The sequence below is a fragment of the Montipora foliosa genome, chromosome 8, assembly GCF_036669935.1.
Source record: "Montipora foliosa isolate CH-2021 chromosome 8, ASM3666993v2, whole genome shotgun sequence".
NCBI classification, from domain to species: Eukaryota; Metazoa; Cnidaria; class Anthozoa; order Scleractinia; family Acroporidae; genus Montipora; species Montipora foliosa.
The window spans coordinates 40,615,591-40,631,483 of record NC_090876.1 but is presented as its reverse complement, the minus strand read 5'-3'; the positions used below and the strand labels follow the sequence as shown (position 1 = coordinate 40,631,483).

The following is a 15,893-nucleotide window of genomic DNA, read 5'->3' as shown; positions in this document are numbered from 1 at the left end:
CTTTGCTGGGAACCAAAACAAGCGACGTTTAAATGACTTCTTGTATTGGTGTCGTTTTTAATAGACCAAATTCAGTCCCAAACAATAGGCATCATCTCGAGGCTCTGGGGAATAAATATAAGGGTTTGTATGAGTTTATTCACCAGAACCTCGAGATAATTAAAAAAAAATCGAAAGTGGGCTATTCACGTGAGCGTGTGTCAGTTTGCTACCTCAGAAAGGATGTTTGCCTAGAACAATAAAAATCACGGATACCTAAAGGTCCTAAAGAGACCGGAAGATACTTTTTTCCTTTCTACCAGCGAATGACTCCTGTTAGAGGATGCAATGCTGAAAATAATCAATTTTTTTCTCAGAAGTGACATTTACCTTAGTTGGTCTGATCTCTCTCTTTCTTCCGGATTTAAAAAAATATCGACCTTTAGCGAAAGGGACACGGAAACCCGTGAAATCAAGAATTTCCGAAGTCTCGTGATCGTCACCAAAAAGATACGGCGAGACACCAACAGCATGTAGGCTGGCAAATTATCAACACCAACTAGACATTTTTTTTGTCAGCGTTCCCTTAATGTTGATTATTATCTCTACTCAAGGTAAATAGCATATATAAATATCAATGCATAACTATAATGTGAGATAAAGAGGAAAAATGGCTTTTCAACGGAAGTAACTTTGTTATTTTGGGCGAGAGGAATGGGATTGACTTCCGGTGGAATGTGCACTCAACCAGCAAGAAGCCGTCGACCTTCAGCACTTTGATTAAAAGCTGTCTGTCCTGACAGTAGCTGATTGTCCTTAAACGTTGGAGCGAAATGAGTACGGTAGACACGGGTTAGCAGTCTGTAGAGTCACTTCGACAGTCTAACCTACGTTTAGACGGCAAAAGAACCCACACTAATGCGGTTACAGAGGCTGTCTTCTAATATGGAATGCATTTTGTTTCTCGTCGTAATTTTGGACTTCTCGAGTCTAGGTAAGCTCAAATTTCGTTACGATTGCCGCTTCGTCCAATTTACAAATTTCTTGCGTCGATAGGACACTTCTCTTGCCATGTAAAGTTTTCTTGAGCCTTATTTGTTGCGGTTTAAATTTGTCTTTTGAGATTGTCCGCTTGTTGAACAGATTTGTGCTCGCAGCTGCAATTGAACCTTTCAGCATTACATCCTGATATCTGAATGCTAGTAATTATGATTTCACGGGCGAGGAATTAACGGCTAACATTTCGACGTCGTTTTCTTCTTCTTCATCAGTACTAATAATCGCACTAAATATACATTTTAATTTTTTTCTCGAAGATCAGTCTTCTTGGCACACTGAGCGATAGTTTCTCCTCTCAGCAAGCAGTCAATTTGTCAAAAGCGGGTTATGCACTTGACTTGTGCAAACAAGGCTCGTAGATCTTCACATTTCGTTGTTTATAACCAGTTGCGTGCATAGCTTGCTGTGTGTTTTCATTGCAGGTTTGTCCAGTGATCGAGGTCAACGAAGTACAGTGAGCTTACCATAGTTACTATTCAATCAATTCCAATATCTGTTTATCCATGCAATCCTTGTTACGATGCTTTCAAAAACCAATTGGTGATTTCTTTTAATAGTTATGTGCTGTTTGATTTTAATAAAGCATCAATTGTGGAGTTTTTTTGAGTAAAATGTTAATGAGAATTCCGAGAAATACGCGATTGTTGAGTGTCAAATTTGCACGCGTTTCGCAACATTTTTGTGATATGATCAATATGCGCCTGATTTCGTCCTAAAAGAATATTTATTTGCATTTACCTTGAACTTACTATTTGCAGTAGCCTCCAACTGTAAAAAAATAACCCACATGTTAAGCTGAATTGCTCACTGATGGTTGTTATATATGATACAAATAAATAAATGAATGAATAAATAAATAAAGAAATAAATAAATTTCTGTTTTCCATCTGGTGGTAGTTCGCCTAATCGCCGGTATGATCTTTGCCATATAAGCCTCTGGCTTCGGTATTGACTTTGTAAACCTTAATGCGTGCTTTCTTTGTTGGAATAAAATAATTAATGAATAATAGAGTATTACAAAATCTCTATAGTAGAGCAATGTGTTTGGGAAACTATGTGGTTTCTCTCCCATTATCTCATTACATTATTTAATTAACTTTGCTTTCAAGTATTGATAGTTCATATCATAACACTCATCTAGTTTAGCAATGGTAAATTTCTAGTGGGCAGGTATTCGTTCAAGTTAATTACTGGTAATAAGGTGTCTTGTTTTTCCTTTTAAAATTACCTTCAAAAAAAAAAAAAAAAGAAACGTTTGTTTGTGTCTCTGTGAATTTATTACAGTGTAAATTAGGAAAGAAGAGATAGGCGAGAATTAAAGAAAAAGATCTTGCAACCATGCAGTCATAGAAAATTGGTTTCTTCTCTTGCAGTCAATGAAAGTCAGTTTTTACAGCCATGAGAAAACCCCTTCACCCTAAGCTGGAGACCAAAGGTTTTCCGTTGGTGTCCCTTCCATTTGGCAGGCATTCATAAGCCCTTATTACATGTAGCTATCAATGCTTTGTATTTTTGGATCATGCGTGCAAGCTGAGAAACAAGAAGTTTATTATTGATTTTAGTATTTAAAATTATTTTAGAAACCTTCCTTGTTAGACAGTATAGTAACATTGGAACTTAATTATGCTTAGAGACCAGGGGCCTGTTTCTGTGACATCCTGCAACTTTCGGGCTTTTTTCGGGTATCTCAAATTCCGCTGTATCTTGAGAAGGGAGTGTTTCTTATTCATGAAACTCCACAATCATTCTGCTTCTGCATGGTCATCTTCAAAACAGTTATGTTAAATACCAACTTAATCAAACCAAGACAATGGATTGCATAAAGTGCTTTACGGGTTTGAAAAGTTTTCAGGACTTTTGAGGAACATGCCAAAGGACTGTTCATATTTGGTTTATTTTTTTAAATGCAGGTTCTTTCACGTACAGTACACCTTTCTTTTGTTCATTGATTTTTGCAGTAAGTGAACTCGTCTTTCAAATATATTCTACTAAAAAACTGTTTGTTTTTGTCTATGCAGCTCAGGGAATAGATGCATCAACCTCTGAGACTAAACTTCCAAATTCTCATCTATCATCTCATTGGCCAGTTAAGCCATCTTCATTTGCCGCAGTTCCATTTACACCTAGCAGGATCTTTAATATTGTGAACACAAGAGAGGTGCGATCATCTTCAATTCCAGGGTCAAGTAGTGTAGCAAATGTCAACGAGACCTTAACAAGTCTGAAATCAGAATCTGGTTCTATGGATAACGAAAGTCAAGGAACAAATTTGACTGTCAACAGCTCGAGGATTCTAGTGCAAACCTCTGTTAGTTTAAAATCAGAAATTACATCAGGGTTTGCCCTTCGTAAAAGCTCAGCTCTTGAGACGTCTTCTGAGCTAAGAGAAAAATCAGAGCTTTTTCATATACATGCCTCTTCAAGGAGCTTGCAAAAAGATTCATCAGGTGATGTTGACACTTCTACTGTTGAAGTAAAAGAGATGTCAAAGGTGATCTTGACACAAACTCTTTTGATGAACAGTGAGCAAAACATGTTGACCACTAGCAAGGTATCTCATAGCACAACCAGCGTTCTTTGGGCTGCCACATCACATGTTGAATCATCAAGCCTTGAAGCCAAAGGTGCTCTAAGTGCTCTTACACCAAGCACACGTCAAACAAGACCTATTTCAGAGGGCGCTGTAACTCCTAGTTCAGGTAGAACACCCGACCTTGTTACATCAAGGGGTGGATCATCAATCCTTGCATCTGAACATGCATTAAGTGCAGACATTACACCAAGCACAATAACAACAGATCGCACATCGACTCGAACCATTTTAACAAGTGATGTCCAAAAAATGTTGACCAGTACTGTCACTGGTTCTGTAGCTGGTACTACAACTGTTCAGTTTTCAACATCACGTGATGATTCACCAAGTACCACACCAGGAGGTGCATTGAGGACTGGCATTGCACAAACAATGCAAACAGCTGGCATGTCAAAACACACTGTTTTAATGAGCCACTTTTACACAATGTCTTCTAGTAAAATAGATATAACTCATAGCCTGATATCTCAGTTTGAAACTTCACTATTTGGTTTGACAAGCCTTACATCTGAAGCGGTGTCAAGTCCCATTGTAACAAGCACAATGCAGACAGATCTTAACCAATCACAAGTTCAGATTTCTAGCTCAGCACTCCAAAGTGATCTGTTACATGTAGGTGCGACCTTTACCAGTTTTTCAGAAGGAACTGTGATTACAAATGCATCACAATCTTTGGCAGCATGGAAACCATCGCTTACCGGCAATGTGCAATCTAAGATTGCTGAAACCGGAGCTGCATCTCCAACCATTCCTGCATACAACATGTCCCTTACAGTTTTGCATGGGATACAAAGAAGCATCATTCCAACCAATCAGAGTGTTAGACCACCGTTGTTTCCCTCTGCACAAGTTTCAGTATTCACCAGTGACATGAAAGTGCAGCCTTCATCCTTGCACTTGGCAAGTAGCAAGTCACTTGAAGATGTTTCTATGACTACCAACAAATCACAAATTGTAACTGTTCCTGTTTTGAGACCCGGTGTTATCGCCAGCATCATCACCTCTGCACCTTTAATCATCTCATCAGGTTTGATATAATTAATGTGGATGTAACCAGCTACATGTGCATGTATATTTATTTTATCTCATTTAAGTCAACTCTTCTTTGATTATTATGTAGACTTTTTCTGGGATTGTGAATATTTCATTTTTCTAGGTACTGTACTGACCAGATGAATCAGTGGCCTTTGAGAAATAAATGAGACGTTTTGCGAATTTTAGATAACAATTATAATGATAGTGCTGATAGTAATGATAATGATGATACTAATCACTCAATCTTATGGGAGCTACCTGTAATGTAAGCACAAGTGCTCCACTACTGTAATTAGGTAAACTGTAATAAGCGAATCAAATTGCATGAAATCATTGCTGGTCACATTTAATTTAATTTTGTTTAGAGAGGAAAAACATTAGTAGTTAGTGTCTCTGTTAAAAACCCTTGTAGAGTGGACTCAATACACATCTGTTGTCAAGTCCAGGAATAACCTGGGATGCATAGGGGGAAGGTGGGTTCTCTTACCAATGCGTTTACCCTGCCAATCAGTTATTCATTTCTATTACATGTACTTTATAAATTGACCTGTAGGTGTCACATCTGGTAGTTTATATTCGCAAACCGTTCAATTTTCCTTTGTTTTAAAAGCTTATGATCCTTACAATGTATTTGTCAACAGCTTCTGTTAAAATGCCTGATTTGAATGTCTCAGTTAGTCATACAAAGACTCATCCTACCAATACACATGTTCAAGTGGCTGAAACATCATGGTATGCAAGTTCAAGTGCTGTTCCTCCTTCTACTCCACCACAAGGTAAATTTGTACACTGTATAGTACATGTATTTATATTGATTTTGTCAACAAAAACCGAAAATTCAAATGGTACAGCTCATTCTGCCGGAAAGTTTCCGATGTATTCCTCTTTTCCCGTTCCAACCGAAATGACCAGAAAATTCCTGTACCATTAGGAAATGCCCACGTGACCCGTTTCCCCTTGGCCTCTTTTCCCGCCTTTCGACGCTGCAGATGCAGCCGCCATTTTGATTTGTTTTGTTTCAGCCATGAGAGACTCGGGCCTGGTGAAATGCCAAACCTGGAAAATCCTGTAACATTATGAGCATTCCATTCCCACCAGATTTTCTGTGTAAATGGTAAACATCCCTGACCGCACAGATGATTTTAGCCCATTGACTTTTTAACAACAGGTCCCATTAATGAATAAAATCATCTTGTGTTAGACAGAGCAAAATCTATATATAAATTCTCAAGTTCCGAGTGGTCAATGGGTTAAAGTGAGGCTGGAGCTGATTTTGTCCAGGTGCAAATACAGTACCGCTCGAAAATACCTCGTCTTTGCCGATAGTGTTTACTGCGAAATCACCTAGGTTGGACGGAAACCGCAACCGAGGCAAAGACGAAAGCAAACGAATGCTGCGGCCGCCTTAATTGCGGTAATGTGCCGAAAGAAAACAATGGTACTTTGCAAAGCATTGTTTAATGTTATCACACCTAGCTCCCCAAGGTAGAGAATGAATATCCAAACTGTTTGTCACAGCACCGACGCAACACAACGCACTGTCATGAAAGCCTGTTATGTTCATCTGATTTCGCTGTGACAGCTGAGAACAGAGAATGTTGATAACCTTTCATCGTGCCTAATTCTTACATCTTTATGTTTAATAATTTGTAAGTTTTTCGCCATTATGATGAACAGTTCTCCCAAAGGGGCAAAAGGACATTTCTTTAAAAAAAACTGTATGGATTATGTGTAACTTAAGTTGCCGCCAGTGCAGTCCGAGAAATGCACCTGTAGTCAAATAGTTTCGAGTGGTACTGTACAGTGTATCAGCAGGCAGGTACAAAAGTCAAACTGGATCAACTTGGATTTCTCACCTTGGATTGATGTGGTAAAAAATTAATGGTTAAGCCTCGAGAAATCTCCCTGACACTAATCTTTAAGCTATCCTTGGTGAAATCGGGGTAAACGTAGAATGGTTTTGGCTTAGAAAACCATTTCTCGCTTGATCCGAGGTGATTTGAGTTAAACGTTCTACTTTTGTACATGTACATGTAGCTGCCCAATATCATCACCGTTTTGTGTAAAACAAAGCAAGACATAAACAAGTTGATTTTCACACACTCAAATTAAAAATAATTGATGTTAAAAAAAGTCAGGGAGAGTAACTCTGAAACAAAGTCAGCTCTTCAGTACTTTTGCCTCAGCTTATACATTGAACAATACGTGTTCATACGCAGTGCTCCTACATCAGGGCTCGAACTTAACTTTTGAAGATAATAGTCAAATGGCTAGTACATAGCCAAAATTCACTAGCCATAAATGTGTTTTTACTAGTCTAGGCACGTGCACAGCACGAAACAGTCATTTTTATTTATTAAATAAACATGAGAAAAAAAAACTGTAAAACTGCTGTTGCTATCAACTGTAATAAATTATACAACATAAAGTGCATTGTACGTGCTCATGTTTAAAGTACAATTTGTTATTCCACTGAAATTTGCAGAACATTCGGTTTCTTACAAAGTCGTAAGTGAGCCATGGAAAGTCTTTCAGCCATGTCCGTACAAATTCTCGTTTTGATGAAGATTGGGATGTGCTGCTTCCAGAATCATCGCTTCGTCTCTTAAGAGTAAGAGTTTTAGTTGTTTGATTTGACCCCTGTTCAGATGATTCAGTTGCTTTTGATGACAGAGATATAGAGGATATTACATGGCCGCGCGGGGATACGAATTTTATCTTCGAGTGCTGCAAGTATCTCTCACGAGTGAGCGAAGCGAACGAGTGAGAGATACTTTCAGCACGAGAAGATAAAATTCGTATCCCCAAGCGGCCATGTAATGTTCTGTTTATTATATATATATTGATGAAATGTCTAGACTTAAAACAACTTGTTTTATTCATTTTCGAAATGATGAAAAATTGTTTACCAACCACTAAAACACGCATCTTGTGTAACATGAAACAAGATATGAAAGTTATGAAAAACAAATCATGATAATGTAAAATTTGCAATAAAAATGTTAATGTAGTAGAGAAGAATTATATTTAAGCACAAAAGTATCGTACAATGAAGAGGAAGCGCGCCTTTTATTGGCTAATCGTGTTCGTTACCATGACGACAGCGATATCCTCACACGTGAAAGATAAAAATGATACGTTCACTGCGCGCGGTGAAGATATGATTTTTTAGTAAAAGGAGAAATCCTGGTATTTCATCAATATCTATATAATAAACTGTGATATCCATAACAAGAGCAATCACGCGCGGCGATCGTAAATTTGCATTTCAAGATGGTGGACAAGCGTTTTTGATAGCATTGCATCATGGGTATTTGACTTGGTTCCATGTTTCCCCGATCAAGCAAAATCAATATGGCTGCGAATAAACAGGAACTTGTATAAACCAAATAAAGAATTACTTTTCAAATATAGAATTATTTTTCTTTCTTTATTTAATTCATGCCAGTTGTTGAAATGAAAAAATCATGTTGAAAATGTTTGAAGACCTAAGTTATTTATAGAGGCGAATATTAAGTAGCCAAGATGGCTAGCAACTGAGGAAAATCCACTGGTCAAAATTCGAAATCTACTGGTATTTGGCTAGTAGACCACCGCCAAGTTCGAGCCCTGTACATGTACAGTGTAAGTTCAATTAGGGTTTCAGTTTTCTGTCTTGTGCCCCACAAGTTACAAGAAGTCAATAAAAGAATCTTTGCATGTCTTAAATGATGTCATCAGAACACTTACCGTACGTTCAATAATGCACAACCGAAACGAAAAAGTAAGTCATTAATTTTCAGCAGCATTTTGAGGATTTACTAAATACAGATGTACAGTAATTATGGAAAATTCATGGGAAATCTTCGATTGGAAGCTGTTCTTGAAACACAAAATATGAGTCAGGAAAAAGGTACTGTACATGTACTTCAAATGCAAAAAGCCATTCTAATTATTTTTTGGCAAGGATCTCATGGATATACACACCAACCATAACTCTGAAAAAATGACCATTCTAAATCAGAACTAAATATTGCTATAGTAATAAGATAAACGAAAGCTTAGACCTGATCACTGAAATGGGCACTTATTAAACTTAATCTGTAAAATGAGAGTTTAACCTAGGGGACTCGTGGTGGGTATATCCATGAGATCTTTCCCTATATTGCGGCCGTTTACTTCATACATGTAGGCACTTTAAACAACTGAATGAGCATGCACTCATGCCAAACACTGCTGACCACTCTTAGATGATCAACGGGCCCTGAGACCACGTCCACTCTTTGTTAATGCGCTGATCAAATCGAACCTTCAACATCTCCCCCGGGCAAACCACGGGCATTTGACTATCCTCTGTGCGCGGGGAGTGGGGAATTTGACCTTTGCCAGTGTGGGGTGGGGAAAATTGAACTGGAACTGTTTGGTTTCAAATAATTTTTTTTTTCGGGCGTCATGGAAATAAACATATTCTGTCCTTAGATACAGTTAGGGTAATCATATCAAGATGAAATTTGGCCAAGGTATTACGTACCCATCATAGATTTCACACATTTTCCTCCAAAATAACGTTGCCATCGCAACAATATGAGGCATTTCTTTGAGCCTTAAAATCAAGATATAGATGTATTGTCTTTTTTGAAAAAACGGGACTGTGAAATCGTCCTATTCTGGGTTACCATATAATGTAACAAATAATCTCTAAAATATTTAAAATTCAACAAACTCTGTAGGTCAGTTTTTCAGAAAAATCAGTTTTTAATTTGTCGCTAATAATTTGTTTTTTCACCTACAGAATTTTTTAAAATTTGAAAGACAAACTTTTTGAATTAACCTAAGCTGACATGCAAAAAAATGAAAAAAATTCACCGTCCGGAAGAGATATACATGTAATTGAGTAAAGTTGCAAAATCAGGAAAAACAATAATTATTGGGTTACAAGATCAGCATTTACGCATGCGTCACCTGCTCATTCGAGTGAATGCGTGAGTGGAGTTACAGGCCAACGCAAACAGATTTAAGTGACCATTAAACCGTTTGTGTACAATTTTCCGAGTTTTTGTGAATAACAGATGTCTATTTATATTCCATATGTACTGTATAGGAATGAGAACAAGGGTGAATGAAATTAGTCATTGTTTATTTCTGGCAATCCATTTTGAATCATGAGCTGCCCATAGCTTTCAGAAATGCGTGTGTGGCTTACCGGTACGCATTCGCGCTCAGCCGGAAACCCTTTCGAGCCTCCTTAACTGCATGAAAATACCTTATCCCATTGATCCCTCAGTTGCCCTAGACGAGTAAAGTTGTCTGGCATTAGACAGAGTAAAATCTGTTAAATCTCACTCCCAGGAGTGAATGGGTTAATTAAGGGCAATCTGTTCTTTTTTTTTTTTTTTTTTTAATACTATACCAACTTGCAATTAATCTGTTCTTGACATTAATTTAATATATTAGGATATTTTATTTTATTTTATTTTGTTTTATTTTATTAAAAACTAATCTATGGATATCATATCAGATTTCCAGCATTTTCATTTGCTCGCCGAACACGGGCTATCAGTTCATAGACCTTATTCATAAATGGCGGTCAATTTATAATTCTTTTGTCGAAGTGCAAATTAGCCTACCAAGCCTTGATACCATACAGTGAATTGAAAATGGTAGCCAAGGGTAATTTGCACGTGGACAAAAGAATTATAAATGTGACCGCCATTTATGAATAAGGTCTATAGACCTGCTGTACCTACAGTAGTATGGTCAAGGAATGTTCAGCTCTGAGAAAAAGTGGCCGACAAAAGCTGTAGAATAACAATCCTTAGTCCTTGGGTTTTTTAACCCTTTCACTCCTGTGAGGGCCACTGAGACTTACAGATTTTACTCTGTCTAATGCCAGACAATTTTACTTGTCAATGGGGAACCCCACAGGAGTGAAAGGGTTAAACAAGCAAGAATCTGTGTGGAATTCTGTCTTTGTTTTGCTACATGTACACTGTTCAGTGTAATAAGACCAGTTAGTGTAAAATGCAGACTGCAGACCAGGTGTAAAATGCAGAGTGAGGTTATAATGTAAATGTTGAAAAAGCCCAAACCCTTTAGGAATGCTAACACTTAAGCCTAAATATTGTTTTAGGCCTAATTAGGCCTAAGGTTAGCATTTCTAAGGGGTTTGGGCTTTTTCAACAGTTACATTATAACCTCAGTCTGCATTATACCCCTGGTCTGCAGTCTGCATTTTTACACTGACCAGTAATACATGTAAGACTGCTGATCACCATCTTGGATCATCAGTCAAATTGGTTGAATTCAAACAAAAGAAGGGTGAAGGAAAGCTCATTAAGCTCGCTGCTTTATAGGTTTTTTCTTTCTGTGTGACTGTTTTGAGCTTACAGTTATTCTGTTTTTCAACTTGTTTACCTTCAAAATGTTTACAGAATACAATGTGTTTATTTTTCCCTTTCAGATGAACTAGATGCTCCTGTCATTCAAAGTGTGGCTGTGTTATCAGCTCACAGTGTTCTTCTTAAATGGAATGCAACAAATATAGAATTCATTGCAAACTTTTCCATTGAAGTTAGTAATGATTCTGTGACTTGGATACCAGCCATTTGCAACAATTCCTTGGTGCAGGGAGCATGCATACTGAGGCAGACTGAAGCAGTGGTCCTTTGGCTAAAGCCTTATACTAATTATACACTCAGAGTAATGGCAAGAAGTCCATTCAGGAACAGTAATTACAGCTCAGAGAGTCCATTGGTTTTGACTGGTGAGGCAGGTATGTTGGCTAGTAATAGGGGGTAGTTTCTAAAGAAACTGTGGTGCTGCGTTGGTGGGGAGGTAGTATACAAAAATTTGGTTTCATCAACGGAGTCGATAATGTAAATTGGCCACCTTACAGAGATTCGAAAAGCTGACGTTTCGAGCGTTAGCCCCTCGTCAGAGCGAATCATGGATTTGCATTGAATTCGCTCTGACGAAGGGCTAACGCTCGAAACGTCAGTTTTTAAAATCTCTGTACGGTGGCCAATTTACATTATCAACTCTGTTGATAAAACCAAATTTTTTTATATGTTGGCTAGTACTTTGAGAAACCCAAGATACACTGACCAGCTGTAGCTTAACCCTTTGACTCCAAAGCAAGCTTGAACCGGCCATACTTAGTATTTTTACTCTGTCTAATGCCAGATGATTTTACTTGTCAATGGGGAACCCCTCCGGGGGAGTCATTGAGTTAAGCAGTCTTACTGTAGTTCAGCTTTTGTTCACATTTGCAATTACATTTACATGTACCAGTACAAATGTGTCGTCAAGTACATGTACTGTATACTACCTAACGTAGAGGAATTTAAAAAAAGCTTTATTGTAGGGGGGTGACATCAATTCCGACACCGAATCAAAAAGGTACATGTACCGTACCTACTCAGCTATAAGCCGAGCGATTATTGCACAAATCCACACTCAATTTGGGCGAATTTGAAGCCATACACTGTAGAAGGGGTCTCGGCTTGTAGCCGAGTAGTTTTGATAACAAGAATTTTCTCAGCAAATTAAAACAGTAACAAATGAACATGTATTCACTTACAAGGCGAGCTAAATTACTTGTAAAATGAAGAGAAGTTGTTGTTGGTTATGGACTTTTATTATTTGGTGGTTCGTAAAGTAGCCGTTTGTGATGTTGTGTGATCGGGATCAATCATTATTGCTCGTCTTCTTCCTCCCTGTCTGTCTCAAATTTGTCGTCCATTTCCTCGTCTTCACTATTATTTTTCTTCTGTTATACACTGATCCTTTGTTCTGAGTTTTACAAAAAGCTGCCTTTTCATCTACATGCAAGTGACTATGAATACATCCCTTCAATAATAATCAGCCTGTGATAGTTGCATGTATTTTATGTGTTGATGACAGCTCCGTCAGGTTCTCCAGAAATAACAGTAGTCTACAGCATAAGCTCTACTGAAATCTTTGTGGCTTGGAAACCACCACCTCCAGTAACACTCAATGGAAAGTTACGGGCATACCAGGTACAAATAACAGAAGAAATGACACCACCAACTTCTGTACCAACTGAGGGCCCTGCCATTGAAGTTATTCAACAAGGTGGTGAGCCTGTGCCCCTGGGCGTAGGGCTAAACCTATCATACCAAATTGGTCAACTGAAGAAGTGGACAAGCTATAAAGTAAAAGTAAGAGCACTCACTGTTGCTCCAGGTCCATTCAGTGAAGAGGTTACTGTGCACACAGATGAGGATGGTGAGTGGGATTATGAATAATCCTTTTTTAAATGTGTGCAGTTCTTTGCTTCAAATTTTAATCTTTGCATGACTTTAGCTGCACTGCTTTCCAAGGGTAGCTTGTTTCAATTAACACAGGTCCTCTAGAGTTCCAATAATATTAACTTTTAAATTCATAGAGTTAAAATATTCCCCTTGGAAAGTGTAAATAGCGTAAGAGTGTTGAATAAAAAGTAAAAACCTCAGAAACTTTTTTTTCAATGATGAGCAGCATTATGCAGAACTTTGTTTACTTTAATTTTAGAAAAGAACTACTTAGAGATGGGTGTGACCAAATCTTGCAGTCTCGCACATGTACCTAAAATTAACTAGTTATAGCTGTCGCTAAAGTGCCAACGAGCCAAGCTTGCGTGATCTGGCGCCTGGCGGCTGCAAACATCACGCGGCGTACTCGTGCTTAACTCTCATTGGTTATCGCTACGGTCAACATTTCATCGCTTTGGTCTACATTACAGCTTTTGGTCTACATTACACTCAAATTTGAAGCGCTTCTGAGATTTCGTCCGCCTAAAAATCTTCTCGCGGCTCTATAAGCTGCCGCCTCGCCAGGCCTTCTGTCTTCAGAAGGCCTGACTCGTTGGCAATTATATATATTGTGAGATTCCATTCTGAAGTTACAGCTGCACACACGAAAAGTCATGTACAGCAAGAACTCTTGGATGAATTAGAAAGTGCTTTTTTGTGTCATTAACTCATTTTTCTTTGAATACTTGCAGTCCCAAGTCAACCAGTTCTAGTGGAGGCAACAACTGTGAATTCTACTTCAATTTTTGTAAACTGGACAGAACCAGAAGAGATGAATGGCATTTTCTTGAAATATGAGGTACTGCAACTTGCATGTACTTGTAATGCTATTACAGTAGTGCAAACACCATTTCATTATGATGAAGTACAAAAAAATTATATCGTTGAGGTTGGGGATCCAAGGTGATATGGTACAGTGAATTTTTTAAAATTGAACTCAGAAATGAAAGGGAAGGATCTCTAGCCGGGCCGCTCTAGCCACCGAGTTACCAAAGAGGTCAATGAAGGGCAACCCTTAGTCACATGGTCAAATTAATAATTGCATTGATGCCATAACTGCACCACACCCGTAGCCACATTAACAACATAAATACGGTCAATTGAACAGTAGCTTAGGAATGGGGACGTAGAAGGTGGTGAAGCGTGGGCAATATAAAGGTGGTACCGTATTTACCCGCGGATAGGCCGCACCCCAAACTTTCAATGGTTTTCATGGGGAAAAAAAAAATTGTGAGGTCGAGTACCGGGATAAATAAAGCGAAGTTTGAAATCAACAACAGCTACCGTAATTTCTGGGCGATTACCCCCGGGTAATGTGTTAATATTTTCGCAAACAGTTCTTGGTGCGGGTTATAGGAAGGTGCGGGTAATGTGATAATTTTTAAATCTTCGGGTAGTTTTAAAACCGTAAGTAGGGAAAAAATATAAAAGTCATTAATGAAACTGTTCCTAAAAACTGTATATTGCCTTTTTTAGCCCGCTTTAATTGCCTAATAAACTTAACTCTCGATGAAAACCAATGCAAATTGAGAACATATCAACAAATATCGTTGGCAATCAAAATCGTTTATCATGCGTGTGATATTACTTTCTTACTTTGCTAATTTCACAGCAGCGAGTTCTTTCTTTGTTTAGTAGAAAATAAAATATTATTCACTAACTGGAATAATCGACTCAAAACAAAAGAATAAAAATGTGGAATAGCAGGCTTTAAAGTAATTCACACACAAAAACTGATGCCGAAATGTTCATTTCATGGCGCCGCTGCCGCCGCATAATTAACGAGAGGTGATTGTCGGAACGAGCGTAAACAAACATTCAAGGGGAAAAGTTTAAAACACCAGAACATTCGGCGCATCAGTAAAATATTCCTAGCAAGCACTGCCTTGAGGTAGAGAGTATTCTCTCGTTTCAAGCGATTTCTTAGAGTCAGTAGATCCTGAGATATCGATTTTTCTTTAGAACGGATTTTTACGAGCGGTATCATTCAATGGAAGATCAAAAACAAATTAAACAATAGGTGTGAAAACTTACGAATTTCACGCTAAAGGATATTTTGTTAACAAAAACAATGGTTTAGGGTTTAGTTGTATGTGTTGTAAGTTAGTAAACGCCAATGTAGTGTATGACCGTGAGATCTCTTGCATATTAATGAGGTATCAAAACGCTTGTACCCGCGTATAGGCCGCATCCCTAATTTCGGTCCCATTTTTCCGGGAAAAAAGTGCGGCCTATCCGCGGGTAAATACGGTACTGTGCATGTACATGTAGTCTGGGTAACCCGGCATTCGGCAATCACCATGGGATTAAAAATAATCAGTGGGTACCGGTAGTTGTTGGCAATGGTTCAGTGGAGATTGTTTTAATTTAGTAGAATTAGCAGCCTCAGGGATACCATTAATTTTAAGAACCAATTTGCTGAATGCAAACTACTGTATGAAGGGCTCTTCTAAGTGTGTTACATGTAACTGTGTACTTTAGTTTGCTTCATAAATGTCATGAATGCTTAACCATAGTCAACATGACAGTGGTCACCTGGAAAACTGCTTTTCCTTTGGGTATTCTTTACATAATGTTATTCTCTGGAGTTTGTTCTCATACAATGTACTTGCTAACCTTATAATGCCACCCCAAGTGACCCACACATGTGGTACATGTAAGCCATGCCAGAGTGCTCAAACTAGCGAGCTGGTGAGCATGCACATTTGCTAGCCGCAATGACTCATCCAAGTAGAGTGCTCAATTTGGACATGAAAGCAAAAGCTTTGTAATGCCAAAGAGCTATATCTAACTGCAGACAGTACAGTTTTGGCCTTCTGGGCCTCATCAGTGCAGTGTTAATAATAAAGACACCTCATGTCAACAGTCCAGATAAAATTTTTGTAATAAGGGATTCTCTTATTATTATTATTGTTGTTATTATTATTATTATTATT

At 38.2% G+C, this 15,893-nt stretch overlaps 1 protein-coding gene across 1 annotated transcript in view; it reads left to right on the top strand.

The window, feature by feature from the left end:
• The first annotated feature begins 718 nt into the window (after positions 1-718).
• LOC137967857 (receptor-type tyrosine-protein phosphatase F-like) overlaps positions 719-15,893 on the top strand; it is a 74,065-nt gene continuing 58,890 nt past the window's right edge. Inside the window, exons 1-6 of the mRNA XM_068814454.1 lie at positions 719-973; positions 3,057-4,658; positions 5,308-5,442; positions 11,106-11,417; positions 12,548-12,892; positions 13,650-13,756. Of these exons, the coding sequence (XP_068670555.1) occupies positions 898-973; positions 3,057-4,658; positions 5,308-5,442; positions 11,106-11,417; positions 12,548-12,892; positions 13,650-13,756 (2,577 nt within the window). The 5' untranslated portion in view covers positions 719-897. The remainder of the gene's footprint in view (positions 974-3,056; positions 4,659-5,307; positions 5,443-11,105; positions 11,418-12,547; positions 12,893-13,649; positions 13,757-15,893) is intronic.